Below are 20,153 nucleotides of genomic sequence, written 5' to 3' on the forward strand. Positions count from 1 at the left end.
TTACTTTTATTTTTCTTCCAATGTTTACTTATGTCCTGCATGCCCTCCAAAACCATCTTACCTCTGTGATTATACATATCACAGAATGCTTTGGGTTGGAAGGGACCTTAAAGATTGTCCAGTTCCAACCCTCCTTCCATGGGCAGGGACGCCTTCCACTACACCAGGTTGTTCAAGGCCCTGCCCAGCCTGGCCTTGAACACTGTCAGGGATGGGGCAGATACAACTTCTTTGGACAACCTGTACAGTGGCTCAGCACCCTCACAATGAAGATTTTTTTTTTCCTAATATGTAAAGTTAAAAGTTTAAAACCTCAACGGAAAAAAAAGCAATAATCTGGGATCAAGTTTGCATCTCATTACTTTCACCAACAACCCTTTTATACTACCATAGAATCATCTCTAACCTGAACTTTCAGGGACATAAAACTCTCAAGAAAACAAATGTAAGTTCTGGAGACAAGGCAATGCATATTAACGCACCCTGAAGATACGAGTAAGGAAGCAAAGTGAAAATCTTTCATATTTTAACTTTTTCCTAGTGGAAGAATAAATTATGACAACATGCACGTTAGCTTGTTGTGCAAATGCACTTAAGAGGAAGAAAAAACCCAACCACCCGCTCTAGCATTCACCCAGGAAAAACAGCGAGTGTTCTTCTAGGAACGACGATGACTCCTGACAGTCTCCCCCCAAAGGGAGCAGCGTTACACCGCCACAGATACCGGCCTCCCGCACACCAGCCTTCCGGCGCACAGCTCTACCTTCACGCAGTCCAAGGAACGCGGAGAGCGACTTACATCGGAGCCCAGCTCCGTAGAGAGAGGCCCGCACCTCAGAGCAGGAAGCGGTACGGACACTTGCGGGTGTGTCACGAGAAGGCACGGAGAGGGCAGCTGCCGCCTGCGGCACCAGCCGCTGCCCCGCCCGACCTGGCCCCACACGCCTCCCGGCCGCAGGGGTGCACCGCCCTGGGGGGGGGGGGCGGCAGCTCGTTCTCCTCAGGCCAGAGCGGAAGCTAAACCCGAGGCAAACGAGCAGCCGCACAGCCTAACGAGTACGGGAAGGAAAGGGGCGGCGTGTCGGGGCGCCCAGCACTCTGCCCGGCCCGCAGACAACGCCTAGCCTAGCCTAGCCCAGCCCAATCCGTCCCGTCAAGCTTATGCTGCAGAGCAACCAGTCCAGTCCTAACCTGCCGAGACCACCGACAGCAGCACCGAGCTCAAGGACCCGTGGCGGCGCGGCGGCCACGCCCAGGCCAACCGAGCGCTCCGCTGAGCGAGAAGCGCATGCGAGGGTTTGCCTCGCAGCCGCCACAGGCCGGGCAGGCGGGGCGGGCGCGGCGCAGGGGTCACGCAATGGTTGGCGGGCGGAACGTGTGGCCGCTGCTCTTGTTTCCCCCTCAGCCGGATTGCTGCTGGTGACGGACCAGCTTTGCGGGGTGTGATGGCTGCTGTCATGGCGGCGGTGGTGTTGGCGCGGCGCTTCCACCACAGTCCCACCTGCCTGAGGAGGCTACTCCGACGCGGGGCGGGAGGCGCGACGTACGGCCCGCGGCGCCGGGGAGCCAGCCGCGGGGCCGGGGACAGCGAGGTAGCCGCGTTGTTGCTCGGGGTGGGCGGCCGCTTTCACGGTCTTCGTCGTAGACTTGTTCCTGCCGCTCGCCTGCCCGCAGCTCGGGGTCTAGGGTGGGTGGCAGCTATGGAGACCAGTGTGGCGAGGCGCGGTGAGGAGCTGGTGCGGTTTTGCACAACTAAAATCCCTGGGCTCGTTCGCTCGTCGGTAAAGCAAGTTTGATGCTTTGCTTCTTACCTTGTGTGTGCTCCGTATTCTTAGAATCATAAAATCAGCGAGGTTAGGAAAGACCTTTAAGATCTCCCAGTCCAGTCTTTAACCCCGGACTGCCAAGTGCACTACTAAACCATGTCACAAAGGGCCTTGTCTACATGGTTTTTGAACATATTTATGATTTATTTTCAGCCTAATGCTCAGTTCCTATTTTAAATTGTAAGTACCAGCCCTTGTTGAAAAAAAAAAAAAACTAGAAAATACCCTCATGATAATGTGGTTTATCATACAAAGCTTTTTCTTTTATGTTTCAAAAGGCTTTTCTCCGATCAAGATCTGAAATATAAATGATTCTAGAGAGCATACAAACTTTTTTAAATCAGGTTGATAGTGTTTATTAATTATTATCTTGTGATCCCAAGCAGGTGTTTAGAAAAAGCCTTCAGAGGGGGCTTGTGCTTTCAACAGGGGCCTTTCTGGTTTATGAAGCTCACAAGTTGATTTCTGGCTTTGCTGAGGTTCATGCAAGCTTCAAAGGTAATATTTTTAAATTTTGAAATACGTAGGTTATTCTAATGAAAACTTTTTTTGGTTTAATGCCAGAGTTATATAGGAAAATGGTGTAATGTTCTTGATTTTCTTCATTAAGACTGCACACAATGTATTTTCATCATAGGATGCTTTTGAATTGGTTCAAGGTAGCCTTGTAGCAATTTAACAAGTGATTCTTTTCACATGTTACTGAAAGCAGATCTAGTAGTTCATGCTGTCTAACATATAATACATGCACAAGGTGTCTGCACCTAACCTGTAGCCCAAGGTTTAAATAACATATTGGGAAAGATGTGACTCAGTTAGGATTGCAGACCAAACCTTAATTTGTAGAAGTTCTAGTTCAGATTTTCAATATGAACACAATGCAATTTCTATTTAATCTAGTCAAGCCACACTAAAATTGCATTTCAGACAAAATTGATAAATGTGTTGGTTTTTCATCACGCTGAACAAAAGGGAAGAAAAGCCTTTATCTACCACAATAAAGAATAGAACAAGTGATAAAATGTCCTTTTCAAGATCTGAATAAAGACAGTCCCACTACTGAAAGAAAAGTAACATCTTAAAAGGGAATATTGTTGCAGACTTAGAAGTTGCTTATCACATGGTAAATTAAGGGGGTTTGAGAGTAAACCTAACTGAATGGGGAATGAGCCTAAATGAAACATACATTTACTGTGTAGATCAGAAATCAGTCAGTTCAGCTAACCTGTTTTTTTGTGTCTCAAAGAGAGGAAGGTCTCAGAAGCTTACACAAAAATTCAGACAATGTACTTTTGAATAGATAAGGAACTGTTTAATTTGCTGCAACAGGTGGAGGTTCAGTGAATAGATTTAAGTTAACTATTTGGTATGCAAATAAGAACATTTCCCAGAGGAAGATAAAGAAAACTACTTTGTTGCTTTGGTCTGTTTAAGTAGTCTCACTTGAATCAGGTAACATTGGCAAAAAAAAAAAATAAAGCAGTGTTAGTAGGCTTTCTACAAGACGAGTAGTAGATATTGTGAAGATAAGACTGAAAAAGAAATATCTGAAAAACACTTATATAGACTTCTATTTCTTTAAAACCCCTGGTGGGAAAGGTGTTCAGAAGTTTGAGTTCTGAGCATTTAGTCATTAGATATGTTAGTAGTATTCAGGGAGACCAAGCAAACATAACAGTTTGCTGAACATAATATCGCAGATGTACCATGAAGCTCATTTTGGATGCTAAAATCCAAAGTCCATGTAGACTGTTGCCTTATCTTATCTTTGAAATAGTCAACAGAAAGCATTTAGAGGTGGCAGGGTTAAAAGTTATCCAGAACGCTTGCCTGATCTTCAGTGATTTATATTCTAGGATCTTTCTAAGCTGAAGAGAAGACTTTTGTGTTTAGTAGCCTTCAATGTTGTGGGTTTTTTTTCTCTTCTGTAAGAAAACCTGCTGCTGTGAAACATGACTACCATATTCAGTAGATAACTTGAAAAAAGAAAGCTTATAAACACTTTTTTTTTTTGTGGGGTAGGAGGGAAGAGCTTATGTTTTCACTAAGAAGTCTGATCACGGACCCAAGAGTAGTATTTAAAGAGATGATAAGCATAGTTGAAAGTTCTGTAAGAAATCAGAGAAGGCTTTTGACTTAAAAGGTAATTTTTTCCATGTTTAGTGTTAGTGGCAGAAGAGTAAACTCAGAGTTTGATCATCTCCTGTACAGTTAAATACTTTAATAGAATTATCTACCTGCTTCTTTTGGGTATTTTTCCTCCTAATTCTATCTGTTCTCACTGTAGAATCCTGTATTTTGTGGTGTTTGATATTTCCATTTCTGGAATGCTGTTTTATGTAGTATATACATATGATATTTATTTATATATTACTGTCTTCAGCTGTGGAAATTGTACTTTCTCATCTCTGTTTTGAAGGATTTTTTAGAAAAAGATGTAAAGTACCCTAAGAACAATGAGTACTTGGTTCATAAATTGACTCTCTAGAAAGCTGATTCTGATTTTCAGAAATCTAGTGTGTTGAACACGTGGAGGACTTCACTCAGAAAACCTTTGAGCAATGTTTCACTTTGGCTTGTTGAGCAAGCTGATGGGACCCACTCAATCTGCAGTCAGATTCTAGAAAAATTATGGAATGATACTGAGAATGAAAAAAAACAATCCAAACCTCTGTTGCTGAAAGCTGTTCTGTACTTTCATGAGAGAGGCAGGTATTCAGCACTGTTTCTCTTCCAGTTGCTCACTGAAAATGTAGTTTATTCAATCCTCCTGTGCTTGTAAGCTGTTTGGAATGATGGCCTGAAAAGGAACTACATCCTTATGTTTGTTCCTTATGTTTTAGCTAGGTTGTCTTGCTCTAAAATGTTTTATTTATAATGTTCTAATTACATGTAATTTGTTCTTTTGTTTCCACAATTTTAATTCCTTCTTAAGTGGAAGAAGTTATAGAGCAAGCAGACTACCTGTATGGGAGTGGAGAAACGGAAAAGCTTTATCAGTTGCTGGTTCAACATAAAAATAGGTACTTTATTGCATTGAGACATTACTGTGACTTTTTTTCTGTGCTCTTCTATATCAGTTTTTTCAACTCATGTTCTCATTGCATTATGCTGGAGAACCTTGCTTTCCACCCTATGTAAATAGGAAAAAGGGACTCTTGATTTTTTTCCTAACAATAGAAAAATTAATGAAATGAGGACTGGTATCTGTAGGTGGTGAGAGTAAACACTCAAGTTTTCAGTCCTTTGAAGGAGGGTTTCTTGCTTGCTTGATGTGTTACGCCAAGAATTCTTTAAATTATAGTGAAAAAAAAACCCACAACAAAACCTCACAATGTGCCTACACATTACTAAATGATCAACGTACCCAGAATTTTGAGTCACTGTTTCCTTTTTCATTGCTGACCAGCTGTTCTTCTGCTTTTATTTGTCTCATGTCAGTATTTGAGTCTGCACAAAAAAATCTGCTTCCTCATGTAGTTATGTCTTAGCTGCACAAAGTGTTATTGATAAGTCAACTGGGACAAGCTGTTCAAAGAGAAGGCAGAAAATGCAAAGTCCATTCCTTTGGAGGACACAAGGCATCTCTAGAACATTTCTAGAGGGAATCAGCTGTTCAGTTTTCATTTCTTTCCCACTGCCCCTTCTTGCCAGGGGCACAAGTATAAAGCCTGGGAAGTTAAATGAAGGTCCTAACCTGTAAGGGTCACCATGTCATAAGCAAGGTGTAAGCTTGCTGCTAGGTGTACAACAATACTAATTATTCTGTGAGGAGTAATGATTCCATTAGCAGTACTTAGCATTTTTGTGACTTGGGTGAAAAATGAATCAGCTGTTTCTGTTACTGTGTGTTAAATAGTGCAGGCAGGACTGCTGCACTCTGAGCAGTGACCCAGTCTTACTCCATAGAAAAAAACTGGTGTTTATTGTTGCTTTTTTTTTATATGTATGCTTTTTAATATTTTTGGTTTGAGTTTTATCACCAGATAAGCTCTGAAAGACTTTCTAAACTTAAATTTAATATTAATGTCTCTATTAAAATAGTAAGCCAAAATTCAAATGGTAGTTAGCTGAACATAGAGTACAAGCAGTATTTCAGAAGTGTGTTAACAAGATAATAAAACCTAAAATCCCTCAGGCTATAACATACCACACACCATTTTATATAGTTGCATGTATAAAGGTACAGCTTTATGTGGTAATGGCATGGCTAATCTGTTTTTTCACTGTCGTTCTAGGATGAATTTGGAGATTCATAATGTTTTTAAGTTTCCTAGTAAACATTAATATCAAATCAGTGGGATGCTGGGAAAAATATTGTCTAGCTAAGAACCAAGTAGTGCTTGTTTTCCTTCTGGTGTTTTCAGTGGTACTGTTGGTTGGTTTGTTTTTTTTTTTAACTCTGCATCTTTTTTTGAGAAAACAAAGCCCTTTCCTACAGAGATGTTTGCTTCACAGACCAGAATAGTAGAACAAAGGTATTGTCAGAGAGTCTATAATGGAGGGCTTCCATTGTTATTTGTTACCTTGTGGTTGTACATAGCATATACACTGTTGTCTTATCACCCACTTAGGGTACATATTGAAAAGCTGGTTGAAGACCTTTGCTTGCTTAATTTCCATTATTGCTGTAATAGATTAGTGTTTCTGTTTGTAACTAGTGATGACGCAGAGTTATTATGGCGGCTGGCAAGGGCTTCACGAGACCTAGCTCAGCTCAGCAGTACTTCTGCAGAGGAGAAGAAACAACTGGCGTATGGAGCCCTTGAGTATGCAAAAAGGGCACTTGAAAAAAATGAATCAAATTCTGCAGCACACAAGGTGAGCCAAGCAAAATAACTCATGTCTTGTTCTTTGATTTCTGCCAATGGAAGGTGGAACAAATGTGCTGTTACGGCAGACTTCAGCATAATTTAACTTCTCAGTTGAAAATGAATGAGACTTCTAACTCCCCCTGTTTTGGAAGATCAGAGTTCAGACTTTTGCAGCTAAATTGCCTCTGTACAGGAAACAGGAACTAGTTAACTATGTGCAAGACCACGAAAGAGGTAACCAATAAGGCTGATTACAGCTGATGCAATTAGTTCATCGTTCTCTTAGGTAGCCTCAATAATGTTGCACATGCCCCATGTTTCGCGTGCTGTTTCTAAGCACAATAGCTCTGTAGAGTTTCACTGGAAATCGCTTGTTGTCATCAGTGGTGGTGGCAGATGTTCCATTTTGTTTTTTAATTTACTACTAATAGCCATAGTGCTGTATTAAATATTTTATTTTTGTTCTTTGAATTACAGTGGTATGGAATCTGCCTCAGCGACGTTGGAGATTTCGAAGGAATTAAGACTAAAATTGGAAATGCCTTTGTTATCAAAGAGCACTTTCAGGTAATGTAAACAGTGTTTTGCATATGACAGTATTCACGTGTCCCCTGTGTAGACTGCATGACAGTTGTGAGCTATTCTTTGGCAATGTACTGTTCAAATCTGCTGGTGACACTTTGTTTTTGTAACAGTCCTGAATGCCCCACCAGCCTCCAAGGAGGACAACATTATCTCCTGTAGTAAACTAAGCCCATAGAGAAGGGAGTCTTGAAATAGCTGACATGTTTTTGGCACCTTGTAGGGCTAGATAAAACCTATCTGTGCTGTTAAGAAATGTATGTGTGGCTGTCTTTTTAACTGTGGATTATGTAGCAGCAAAGGAAAGTCCTGGATAAGATAAAGGACTACAGATACCACCAGAAATGATATAAAAATCTGAATGTGCAAAGTCTCATGTGAAGTGAAATTCTTAATGACCTACTACTAAACAGAAGTGCTTAGAAATCTGTCAGTGTCTTCAGTTTCTTGGAGCCCATTTAGTTGTGCACTGAATAAGTACCATATTGCCTTGAAATTCTACACAGTTAATCTGGTTTAATTAACAGTCTACTTTTAAAACATATTTTGATCAAAATGTGGCAAAACAAGTTTTTATATCTTGTGTTTTTCCCCCTCACTAGAAAGCCATCGAACTGAATCCAAAAGATGCTACAACAATTCATCTTATAGGCATTTGGTAAGGCATATTTTCAAACAAAAGTTAGCATGTAGCAAAGCAAAATGCCACAGTATAAAATGTCTTATATGAATTGCAGAAATGTTTGGAATAATTTAGAGGCTTGTAATAAGTTGATACAGACATGAAAACCTATTGAATAGGTATAGGACGTCAAGCCTTGAAAAAGTCTAGCTGTTAAGGTATATGCTGTTCAAAAAGATGAAAAATAATTGCTCATCCCATTACTTTGTTTTACCGTATGGAACTGTTAAGAATACATTTTGCAGGTGTCTGCTGTGGGAACGTACTTACGTCAGGGGTTGTGAGTACTACTTGCTTTGTTCTATTGGCATGAATGGAAACAAAACACTGAAATTACACTGAATTTTGATGCTGGCTGCAACTTAATACAATCTGTGTATAGTGAAAAGCTATCAAAAGCAATATGTGTTCCTAAAAGACTTCTGGGTTGGGGTTTTTGTCATACTGTATTTGGTACTGTATTTTTAAAGTTATCTTTAAGTAAAGGCAGCTTATAAATGCATATACATTAACAAAAATCTCTGAAATTGAACTTGCTGCTCAGTGAAATTGATACCAAGTATTACTGTTACACAGCAGGTGAGGGGACTGGAAATTCACCTTTCCAGACAAACCAGGGCATTCTGTGGAAGCAGCGTGGCTGAAAGCAGTACCTTTGTGTATTAGTGAGAGACTCAGGCAGCATTTCTGGTTATTTGTGTGAAAGACACCAAAGCAGCTACATTGTTTTAAAGGAAATCTCTAGAGTAAGATTGAGAGATTGAAAATAAATAAATCAAATGTATTTGTAGCTTAAAAATTATACTAAAACCCAGTATTTTTGAATATCAGAGTGAACTACAGTTTATTACTCCAGCGGTTTTTATTAGTTTACAAACATTGTTTTTGCAGCATCCACCACTCATTCCCACATGACTTAACTATTGCAGTAGCCTAAATTTTCAAACAGAAGCATACGCTACCAATTGAATGACCCTCAAGCTCAGTTCTGAGACAGGAAGCTTGTTCTAGGAAGTACTTAAGATACTGTTCCTAGGGAAAATTAGAAAAGGTGATCAGAAATCATTTAGGGGATAATTCTGCCACTATTCCTGTTGTATACTCATGGCATCCCAGAGCATCTTCATTTGAAACTGGAATTTCATATAAGCCAGTTCTTGAGTACTTTTTGCCTTTTCCTGGTATTCTGTCCTGCACTGAACCTTTTTTATTGGCACTTCTCATAAGACACATCTGATGGCAGATTTTCAACTTGGAATGTTTATTTATTCCATGCCTCACCCCCCTCTCCTCCAGACACTTCCATAATTGCATTTATTGATTTTTCACCTGCTCTGGAGCACTCTATTTTGCACAGAGAATAATATTTTTATACTCGGGGGGGGGGGGGGGGGGGGGGGTAATAAAGGGAATAGAGTTGTCTATCGTTTACACCTGGAATGTTCTATGTGTTTGAAGTACTTAAATGTTTAATCCTTTCAACATCTCTGAGATAGGCAACTGATTGCCTTTGTTATTTAATAGACAGTACAACAGCATAGAGTGGCCTAGCCTAGAACACAGTAGTTTGATTCTTGGATTTATTTTCATTCTTGTAGATCAGAGTCTTTCAGGGACATACTGCAGATTGCTTCATATTAATAATTGAGAAAAACAAGGTAGTGTTGAGGTAAGGCAATGGCATTATTCAGTTGCACCCTGGTTTTGAAAATACAGTAGAACAGTATCAAATACACATAAATGGTTAAAATGATTCAAGCTCAAAAGCTGTCTCATGGTTAATAACTGCCTCCAGTTTGTCCACTGTAATAGCAGTTCCCAGTAAAAGACACACCAATGCTTCTTTAGCAGTGCTACACAGCAACTTCAGACATCTTGCTGGTTTGTTACGCAGTTGTAAGAACTTGCTTATAGAACTTGTGGTGTGTCTGGAGTTGTGATTCATGGAAACAACAATTATGACATCCAAGATAATGAAAATTTTACACGAAAATGAGAAAAAATGTGAAGGGTATATACAAATATTTCCTTTTGCTCCAGGTGTTACACCTTTGCTGAAATGCCATGGTACCAAAGAAAAATAGCTGCAACACTATTTGCCTCACCACCAACCTCCACATTTCAAGAGGTACAATAAATATTCCCCCCTCAAAGCTGCTGATACACTTCTACTAATTTTCCTGACAAAGCTGACCTCTGTTTATGGAGTAAGCCTGGACTTGTGATTTTAGAACTGCAATTAATAAAATGGGAATATAACAGGAGAGTGAGGGATACCTAAAACATAACAATCCTTTTTGTTTTTTTTTTTTTCCCAGCTGTAGCACACACAGAATAGTGAAAATTATTTATGTAGTTTGTGCAGAAGGAAATAACAAGTTATGTGTAAGTTATATTTACTATAAACAGGTAACTGTCCGTACTAGTTCTGGTGCTGATGATTTCTTTGGTGGTTATACCATGTACTTATTTGATAGGACTATGAGGACTTTTTATATGTAAAAAGCAACAGCTTGCTTTGTTACTTACCACAAACACAGTTTCTCATACCCTGGCTACACATGGTGTGGGTTTTTTTCATTCAAAAGTATTTTTGTGTCTTTGCTATGCAAATTGCTGCCAACACATACCCTAGAACATCCTGTCTGGATGTATATCTTCTAGAGTGTCTAACACAGTGTACTTGTACTAGAAACCAGAAAATTGAACTGGTAATAGGAAGGTTTGCTGCAGCTGTTTGTTAGTCTTTGTTTTAATCAACCAATATCTAGTCTGCTGTGTTTTACTCTTTTAAGGTGGGGAGGTAGGAGTCACTAGAAAGTAATGGCAGAAAGCTCTTGCTGTTACACAAAAAAACAATTTAAGGTCTGATTGAAAAAGGAATAAAACTTTTTAATGGAATGCCAAGCTTTTAAGTTTTTCTGACAGTCACTCTCAGAAGAATGCAAACTGTCAGCCAGGATTTCCAATAGTGCAGAATCATGCCAGTCCCAGCATCGAGTTCTGTAGTGCTTAAATTGGCTGAAGCAACAAAGTTGTAGTTGAAAACTGTAGTTGAGCCATGCTGGTAAGACTAATGCAGTTTCAGTAAAGTCTGGTTTATAGATACATCTACACTTAAGTTCTCTCTCAGTGTTTTCCCTCTGGTTGGTAACATCAGGAAGTGGTAGGAATGGACTGAGATTTCTGATGTGCAGGATGGGAAACTAATTGAAAAATGAGTGTGGATTTAATAAAGGTTTATCCTCATGTAAGAGGGTACTAACTGGTGCTCTGTAGGAGTTGGTGCTCCCTGAAGTAGTTGTCAACATTTGTGACCTGAATCATAAGATTTTTTTCATCTATTAGATTTATACACGAGAACTGGCTGGAGGAAACTGCAGTTACGTTACATGGGAGAAATAAAATTGTTTTGAGAAGTTGAAGACAGAAAAACACAATCCCAATTTGCTAGGTACTTTGTTTATACAGAGTACCAAATAGAGTTACTGTGTTTCTGGAGGAAGTGGCAGGGGAATAGTTGGACAAGTACTAGTTCTGTTGAGATGTCAAACCTGATTGTACATTGAATGAGAACCACCAGTAGTATACTGAATTAATAAAAGGGAGATCATGGACAGGAAGTCCTTCAGGTATGTTCAATATGTGCATAAGGCTTTAGTTTGATACTGTGTTCAGTTTATTCTCCATTTTAAAGATCACCACCATTATCTTTTGCAGGCTCTTCGTTACTTCCACATGGCAGAGGAAGGTAATACTTCCAGCTTTTTCTGGACAGGATAGTTATCTTTTATAAATGATGACTTGCAATAAACCTCTAGCTTTTGGTATTACCTTAACAGAGTGTGATCTGCTGATAAACATATGAGCCTGTTGTGCTGATCAACACACTAGACTGTCATGTTGGAATGTTTCATCAGAGATGCTCAAAACCATGCTATGTGTTTACTATGACAGAGAGCAACATGAGGGGTTTTTTCAGAATAAGTATTAAAGTGACATTAGTATCTTCATCAGTAATACAGTACTCTTTCCCCCCAAGGCATTCAACTAGAATGCACAAAGGAAAAAAGGGAATTTTATGTATTTTTTTTTTAAATTTTCTTAAAGTTCATAATTTCTCTGTGTTCCAAGTAGAACAACAGAGAAGGCACATTCTTTTATTACTTCACAGGCTATTTAGATCAGAATGCCTATCTACCTGGCAGTAAAGCTGTCCACATATAAAACACAGACCTGTTATTTCTCAAAGTGAAGCCATAAGCAAAACTGACTAGCTGAAAGGTAAAAGAAGACAAGGGAAGACAGTGTTCTATGATAGATTCATATATAGTTAGTGAAATTAAAAGTTCACTGTGTATCCCCCCTGGGGTGTCAACTGATGCAACTGTGAACTGGAACAGTGGACTTGCTCTGAAAATTTGCTTCCAGAACAACTCCATGTGTTTTGAATCCTGACCTCAGATCCAGCAGCAGAGAAGCGCTGTCCTATAAATATGCACAGTAGTCAAGATTAGTCTTTAATAATGACTGATAGCAAAATCATGCTTTATAAAATGCTCCTTAAAAAAAGTTAAATGTGGGTGTATTCTTTTTAAGCTTGCTTTCTGTGCAGCAAAAGCCAAGCTAACACCTGCATACATATGGTCTTAAGCTGGGAAATGTGCCCTGCTTTCCTGGCCTCTGCTTGCTAAGGTGGTTGCATTGCCTGCTCTACCTACCAGGCCCAGAAAAGTACAGAATCTGCAAAGCGGAGCTGTTATGCATTAAGATCCCTCCTTGTGAGGAACCTAGTTTCATTTAGTTATTAACAAGCTACTAGTTCTTGTAACTCGTGTATGAGACCAAAACCTGGGAAGTAGAAGTTTTACACTGGGTTCCTTCTAAGCCAAAATACTGTTCATCGTTTTGAAAGTAAGTATCAATGATGTTGACAGTGTGCTGCTCACTCTCATGTAAAACTTTTCTCCTGTCTACAGCTGACCCAAATTTTTACAGCAAAAATTTGCTCTTTTTGGGGAAGACTTACCTGAAGTTAAACAATAAAAAGATGGCTCTTCTATGGCTAAGCAAAGCAAAGGAGTATCCTGCACACACAGAAGAGGACAAACAGGTAGGAAATTAAGAACTGCAGTAGTACAGTCTTATATTTTAACTGGCAACCTGTGACATCATGGCAGTGGAATGGTTTATAAAGGTCACTCAGAGTAAATTGTATTTAAGCACCTATAATCCAGAATCACATCTAGACACCAAAAAATTCTAGCATATTGGTAACAACCTCTGACCACAATGGTTGGAAATACTTTGTTTATAACAAAGAACAGTTACTCTTTTTTTCTTCGTGATGTTTTTGTGGCTAACATTAACCCATCCTTAACTGTGGTGCTGAAGTTAAGGGAGGCACATGAGCTAACCTTTGTCTAGGTGAGCACAGATTCACTTTTCATATGTCTAGAACTGGAAAGGTAGAAATCACTGGTTTTGAAGAGCTAAAAAGCACATGAACAGAAGGAAGAAAAAAGCATGGATGCAGCAAAACACCATTACATCCATTAACATTTAACACTGCAGGCCCAACTGAGACAAATAGAAGTCTTGTATCTTTTGACAGCAAATCTCCATGCTAGGGGTATGAGGCTCAGTTACCCTTTGAACTAGTCCTGGTTCAGATGGGCAGACATCTGCTTCCTACCTGAACACACAGAGCATGCTTCTAGGAGGGGTAACCGATTAGATAGACTTAATACTGCACTCGGTATAAACCATAGCAATTGCATTACCTTTCATACACAATCCTCTTACCATCAGGACTAACAAAGACTGATTTACAGTTGATTTTTTTTAAGTTGATTGACCTATATTTCTCTGAAGTGTGAGATGTTTTAACTGCTACAGAAAACATCTAAAATGTGTCATTCTGAATGTCTTAACTGTAAGGAATACTTTGGTAGGATTTTGTACTTCAGAAAAAACGTGACTTTAGGTTTCCCTCTGTAGATTCTGTAGTAGGGCTCAAAATATTTCTCCCAAAAGCGAGCTCCTTCAGTAGTGTCTTTCAGTAGAAATATGAGTAAAGGTTCCATTCCTCCTGCTTTGCAAAATGTATAGGAATGTATAGGATGGTCTTAGGAAGGTATGAAATTGATCAATTCTTCTGCAGGTTACTAGTAGCTGGAGGCAGATGTGAAATCAGCTGTCACAAAACCTTGCCTTTAGAAACCATGCAGGTGTAGTCGGGTAAGGATTTTTGTGCAGTAGCCAAGTTGGAAGCTGCTGTTACCTGCTGCAGCTCTGCTTGGCCCCCAGTACGGACATCTATGTCCTTTTCTCCCAAAAAGGTGCAGAGCTGCTGAACTGAGAGAGGTGGTGCAGAATTCACTGGGAACTAGACGTGGTAGTCCAGTAAGAAGGGAACTGGCCTGTGCCAAGAAACTGGAATTCTTGTCTCTGCATTTGGCATAAGTAGGTTTTCTGAACAGTTGTTACCTCCGAGTATCTGCAGTGTCTGGCTGCCTGCACTGCTTGCTCTCTCAGGACCAGAAGTTTGTTGGGATTTTTTTTGTTTCTTAACATAGATGCTAGAGGTCATATTCATGTTTTACCCAGAATCCTTAGGCAAAGGGGATCTCAGAAACAGTCTTCTCATACTTCAGCTGGTGTAGATTTTGAAAATGCCAGGTTGGGTGGTTATGGTCAGATACAGGACAACTTACTATATGCTACTATTAAATTACAGCAAATCAAGAGCTAATCATATGTATTCAACACAAATAAACCCTTTACATATACTAAGTGAATTACACCAAAGGCACTGACTTAAGTGGGTTTATGTTTCAAGTGTTGAACATCTTGAGCTACAGAAGAGAAATGACTACTTGCAGGAGGGTTGTGGATTCACAGTGCTGTGGTGAACCATCTGTGTGCTTGCACAGCAAGTTCTGCTAGAAGAGTCCATAACTACCTGGCACTGGTTTGTATATTTGTTTCAGGTACAGAAAGAAGCTTTGGAGTTGCTTAATTCTATGTAACAAGACACAAGATGATGGGAATTCGGTGCCTCAGGTTTGAGCGGAACAGGAAAAAGGCCCCAACTGCTACTGTGATTTACTGAAGCTGTTAATAAAAGTATAGCCTAAACCTGCTGTTTCTAGCTTGTTTCAGTTAAACTAGTAATTAGATTGGTTTCATGTGATCCTGTCTGTTGATTCTCATGGGAATAAAGAGTATCATCAACACATGCAGTGTATATTGGAGAGGAGGGGCTGGGACATTAGAAGGGAACTACAATTTGGAGGCACAGAGATGATGACTTGTACAGATGAAGTAAAACTTCCTTCTTGTTCTTGCTGCTTTTTTAGCAGGACCTTTCACCAGAAATTTATATTAACCTAAGTCAGATATTCAGCACAGAAAACATTTACAGACTTTCCAAACAGTATGTTGTCATTACCCAAGAGAAAAAGAGGACCAAATAATGACAAAATGGCAGGCAATCATACACATAGTACTGCCAGTAGAATGCCTAAAGATTTAGAATAAACTGACTATAAATACTTAGTGTTTGCTTTAATAGAGAAGGATACTGCAGTCTGTAAGAGGAAGATGAAGGGCATAAATTGCTTAGACTAGGAAACCATGCCAAGTCAGTAGTGAAAATGTTCCTTTTCTGATACTGAAAGCAGTATCTGCATAAAAAGGAAGGCTAATCCAGGTACTGAATTAAGAATTGAGTGTTGAGAGAAAAACAGCTGAGTTACTTGCAGTGAGAAAAGAGCAAACAGAACCCATGAACTACACAGTAGTTCCTTCAGGTAGTATTGCTAGTCTTTGATGCCTTTCCTCTCTTTGCTGTCTTCCTCCCCCACCTGAGCACAGCAGAATGGAGGGGAATACAAAGTTACAATGCAGTGTTACTGACATTCCCACAAAGTCTACATTACCTGTACACAGACACACAAACACACACAAGTATATAAATAGTTGTGGGTTTTGTTTTTTTTTCTGTGGAGAGACATGCTTTCAGTCAATCCTTTGAAACCAAGTCATAGAGCATATGGCCATGTACAGAGGGCCACTGTGTTTGGGGTTTTTTTCCTTTTTAACCCTTACCCACAGAAAAAAACTACTGCAGTTACAAGACAGCTAAAATACCAAAACAATAAAGCAACTACATGCTCGTGATGTGCTGTCTTTTTTTATTATTTTGCTCAGCTTACTCACAGATTCACAAAATTCAGCAGTTGGTAGTGGGTCACCAAGTCAGTCATTAGTGCAAATTCATAAAAGTTCAGCTCTGTGACATTCACCCCTCTGAATGGTCTTTCAGGCAAGCCACATGCCCTTCTGTTACCTGACCTCTTGACTTTTGGTGGTTTTTTTTCTTTAAAGCTTCCTCCATTCTAACCAGCTTAAGTCATAATTTAAATGGATCTGCACTTCAAATTAATTTGATGCTATATTTATGAACATGGTTTTGCAGAAGACATTTGGTGTAGTATGAAAAACTCTCAAAAGTGGTGGAAATATTTAGAACTCTTCCAGAAAGTTCACATAAGAAAGCATTCTATTGGGCCCATTGTACTACCAGTGTTACCATAGCTATGTGCAGGTTAGCAGCTCCGCAGCGAGCTGGGTGTATAGAATACAAAGCCTCAAGAGAATCCAATGTGTAGAAAAATAAAGTTTTGGCAGAACTCAGTTGCTGTATTGGAAAGATACATGAGCCTTTCTGCATGTACACTTTTAACAGTGCAATATGATATGTTACAGAAGTGTTTTTAATCATATTTAAAAAATTTTCATGTGTGTACAAAATTTTGTATAAGTTAAATGTAATGGAATTTACAGTTAATATTTAAAGCATAATACAAATGGTAATTTTAAACATGGTTTTACTCTATAATAAGGAAGCACAATTTGCTAAAAGTAGCATTTAATATCATTCACATGAATAAGGTGTTAAATTCAGGGGGGTTTTAAACATGTATTTGCAGTTCAGCAAATGCCCTCAATGCCAATAAACCTAATTTTAAAATGCCTTTATACTATTGTGCACTTAGGGCAAACTTGACCTACACAACAGGATGACAGGTTTTAGACATATTTAATTCAGGTTCATCTGAATTTCTGTAAGAAGTTAAGAGGAACAATAGTATTTAAGGATATTTTTACCTGTGCAGAGCTTATGTAACTTTCATTTTATTTGGGTTTACTAGATCCAATAACTGAGGATGAACACAGAAAGCAGCAAAGTTCACATTACCTTTTGTATACTCTTCTAGCTCAGTGTACATTAACATACTCTATAGAGTTGTACAAAGGACATCAGGGATTGAAAAGCAAACAAAAAACCAAACCAAAGAAACCTGTAAGACACCAGACCAAGGAGAGAATGTGTAGTATTTTCTCTTTTATTATTAGTTTTTCTTTGAAGATTACCTAACATCCTTGTGGTAATAACCCAAGGTAATATGTAAACAAATTTCAATGCTGCTCAAATGAATTAAAATATTCTGTTCAGCTCCTACAATAAGTCAGAACAGTGGCACCAATTCCTTTCAACATTAAATCACATTCATCTTATTGTACATGACTTTTGTGCAAGTAGTAAAGGCTTTACTCATGACCTTGGCTACATCAGTAGAGAGGGATATATCAGCTATTTACGTATTTTAAAAAATTAAACTGACAGAACAACATATTCTGTCGTCTCAAATACCAGCAGCATCTTTCTACATATTTAGGATACGTTTGGCCTAAGCCTTTAACACCTTTTAGAACAGCCATGCAATAAAACAAACTTGGAGATGTTTCTTAAGAAAGAACACAGAGCAGTTTAAACATTTTTCTGAATAATAAAGCCAAGATAAAGCAAATCCAGGCCCTTTTAAATGGCTGCAACTTCTCATACACTTAAAGCTCTATAAAACTAGAGCCTATTTGTATATATATTTATACTTTTTATATATATTTTAAATAAGTCTCTTGTCTGCTTTCAAAATTTACGAGGGGTTTTTGTGGTCTTTTGGAAGGGCAATAAATAAAAGTAGAAAAGGCTGAACTGTTTTGCATATCTTTGTGGAAGAACAGAGAACACTTATACTTTTAGCGTTCCAGAAAGATCACTGTACAGAACAAAAAGCTTATATACAATTAAGTGTGCAATCTTAGTTGGCTGGGCCTTTTGTTATGCAAGATCTCCTTTTTGACTAGAAGCCACTTCTACTCTTGACCAAATCCCTCTGTTTCTTCAATGGCAAAGAGCAGCTTCTCTTTTAGTTGTTCATAGCTTTTATATGGTGGCAAATCCAAACGATTAAAACTGAGCAGAAAAAAACAAAATGTTAAGTTTAGCTGAATGCCAGGTAGAACACTACAGAGCTTGACTGCTACAGCAGAAGTGAAAAATGTTCTAACATTAGAAACAAAGAGACAGCAATCAGTGCAATCTCACTGCCCTTTCTATGAACAGTAAAACCAGAGTACTTTAAGAAAAAAAACTACTCTTATCACATCAGATAAAACCCAGAGCCTTTGAAGATTACAGACAGCCCCAGATACAGAGACCTATAACACTCACAAAAGGAAATGTTCACCGTTATAGAGTGATCCATCTCCGAATTCCAGCAACAGCATGAAAAAGCTAAATTCTTCTTTCTATACATGCCTAGATACAGCATGGGGCCTTTTTCCCCTCTAAACTTTGCCCTAAAAGGCTTCTGCCAAAATTCTGTTTCATTCTATGTCTTCCTCAAAATTACGTCAGCCAAAGAAAGATGTTTAATTCCTGCAAACATCACTTGAAGAAATAGCACTGCTGGAGGAAATGGTGAAAATGGAGGATTCCCTAAAGTAGTTTTTTTAACTACTAGGAAATTAGATAAATCCTAATTCAAATTATTAATTCTATTAATTAACCACCAGTGTTATTAATATTAATAATGCTATTAGCATTAGTGTGATTCATATTATTGTTACAATGTTGCCATAGGAAGGTGTGTCTACTTTGCACACAGTACATAGGGGAAACTGATCTGGGTGCCTGTTGCACCAGTTTGGCACACAAATGACAAGCCAATAATAGCCTGCAGCCTGGCAGGAATAACAACCTGCTATCTTGACTAAGCATTCCTGTTCTGAACGTCTGTTGTAATTTCTCTCATGCTACTTTTTCTCATCACTATACATTTATCTTTTACAATTTTACTGTACAATAAGTGTATCTAATAGCTGTAGTTGTAATATCTACAGCTAATAATATGTAATATATCTAACAGCAACTGGGCTTTTGCCAGTTACTTAATATTCTCTAAAATAATTATGGAAATACCTCTCAGTTCTATGCAAGAAGAATGATTATACTTTTGATAGATCTCATACTAACAAACTATGTACAGTGCAGAAGCAAAACTTAAGAATAGGGGAACTAGAAGAGTTTTCAATACCGGAATGAGAAGAGCAATCAAAGAAAAGAAGCTGAAGATGGAAATAAGAGAACTGATTCAAATACATTTCATTTGATTTGATCAATGTAAGACCAGAGGTGAGAAGCCACTTAAGGTACAGAAAGTTTATACGTATCAACTCACCAAGTGTGACTCCTTGGTAACCAGGTTTCCTTACCAACTTTTTCAATGCAGAATTTCTGAGGACCATTACTTCCTAGAAAAGATTTTCAAAAGTGTGATCACAGAATGGTTCGGCTTGGAAAGGACCTTAAGATCATTTAGTTCCAGCCCCCCTGCCATGGGCAGGGATGCCTCACAGTCATATATTTGTGACATAAGATGCAACTCTAGACACAACAGAGAGAGCTCATTATGTGCTACTCTATGTTACATGATTATGAACATTCTTCTCACAGAAATGATTTAAGTTCTTAATAATTTATGGAAGTATTCATGGGATTTCGAATATAAAAAGCCTTTCTAGATCCAAGCTGATGTACATGAAGTTCCTGCTGTCTGCAAACTTGCAGCACGGTTCATTTGCAAATGGAACAGGTACAGTATAAAAGTTGAGGTCACCTTTTACTTACCCATAAGTTCAGCAAATCCACCCAGTGGTAATCGGCAAGTGCCAGTGACAAACTGCAGAAGTCGCATGCGAACCTCGTTGTCTGTTTCTTTTACAAACTAGGTACAGAAATTCAAATTACTTACTAAAAATCTTTAACATAGCTGGAGAAAAACAAAAACATCCTGAAACTGCTTAAAAAGTGTAGTTCCATTTTACAAGGCACCACCT

The 20,153-nt window shown here is 38.8% G+C and overlaps 3 protein-coding genes across 9 annotated transcripts in view; 1 reads left to right on the plus strand and 2 right to left on the minus strand.

Annotated features, from left to right (window-relative positions):
• Positions 1–1,326, minus strand: part of CPNE3 (copine 3) — a 30,931-nt gene extending 29,605 nt beyond the window's left edge. Inside the window, exon 1 of one of the 3 annotated variants that reach the window (XM_031050557.2) lies at positions 1,192–1,326. The gene's annotated coding sequence lies outside the window, so the exon portion shown is untranslated. Of the gene's footprint in view, positions 1–763; positions 1,062–1,191 lie in introns of those variants that run through there. The other 2 variants (XM_031050558.2, XM_005150843.3) reach the window with 2 other exon arrangements.
• Positions 1,035–15,142, plus strand: RMDN1 (regulator of microtubule dynamics 1). Of its 4 annotated transcripts, none has more exons than XM_031050561.2 (10): positions 1,035–1,592; positions 2,213–2,324; positions 4,762–4,849; positions 6,488–6,647; positions 7,118–7,207; positions 7,825–7,880; positions 9,945–10,032; positions 11,625–11,655; positions 12,884–13,017; positions 14,897–15,044. In XM_031050561.2, the coding sequence occupies exons 1-10, from the start codon at positions 1,446–1,448 to the stop codon at positions 14,933–14,935; spliced, it is 945 nt and encodes a 314-aa protein (XP_030906421.1). In that variant the 5' UTR covers positions 1,035–1,445; the 3' UTR covers positions 14,936–15,044. The 4 variants fall into 4 exon arrangements, with proteins under 4 accessions (XP_030906421.1, XP_030906420.1, XP_030906422.1 ...); XM_031050560.2 differs by having other exon boundaries at positions 1,278–1,592; positions 2,210–2,324; positions 14,897–15,142; XM_031050562.2 differs by lacking the exon at positions 1,035–1,592 and adding an exon at positions 1,602–1,781 and having other exon boundaries at positions 2,210–2,324.
• A 940-nt stretch (positions 15,143–16,082) lies between these two features.
• The window catches only part of WWP1 (WW domain containing E3 ubiquitin protein ligase 1), a 61,471-nt gene continuing 57,400 nt past the window's right edge, over positions 16,083–20,153 (minus strand). For both annotated transcript variants that reach the window (XM_031050497.2, XM_005150842.3), the window contains exons 22-24: positions 19,945–20,041; positions 19,496–19,568; positions 16,083–18,228 (exon numbers count right to left, since the gene is read on the minus strand). In XM_031050497.2, coding sequence (XP_030906357.1) covers positions 18,129–18,228; positions 19,496–19,568; positions 19,945–20,041 — 270 coding nt within the window. In that variant the 3' untranslated portion in view covers positions 16,083–18,128. The remainder of the gene's footprint in view (positions 18,229–19,495; positions 19,569–19,944; positions 20,042–20,153) is intronic.

This window comes from Melopsittacus undulatus, chromosome 1, assembly GCF_012275295.1.
Source record: "Melopsittacus undulatus isolate bMelUnd1 chromosome 1, bMelUnd1.mat.Z, whole genome shotgun sequence".
Lineage (NCBI taxonomy): Eukaryota > Metazoa > Chordata > Aves > Psittaciformes > Psittaculidae > Melopsittacus > Melopsittacus undulatus.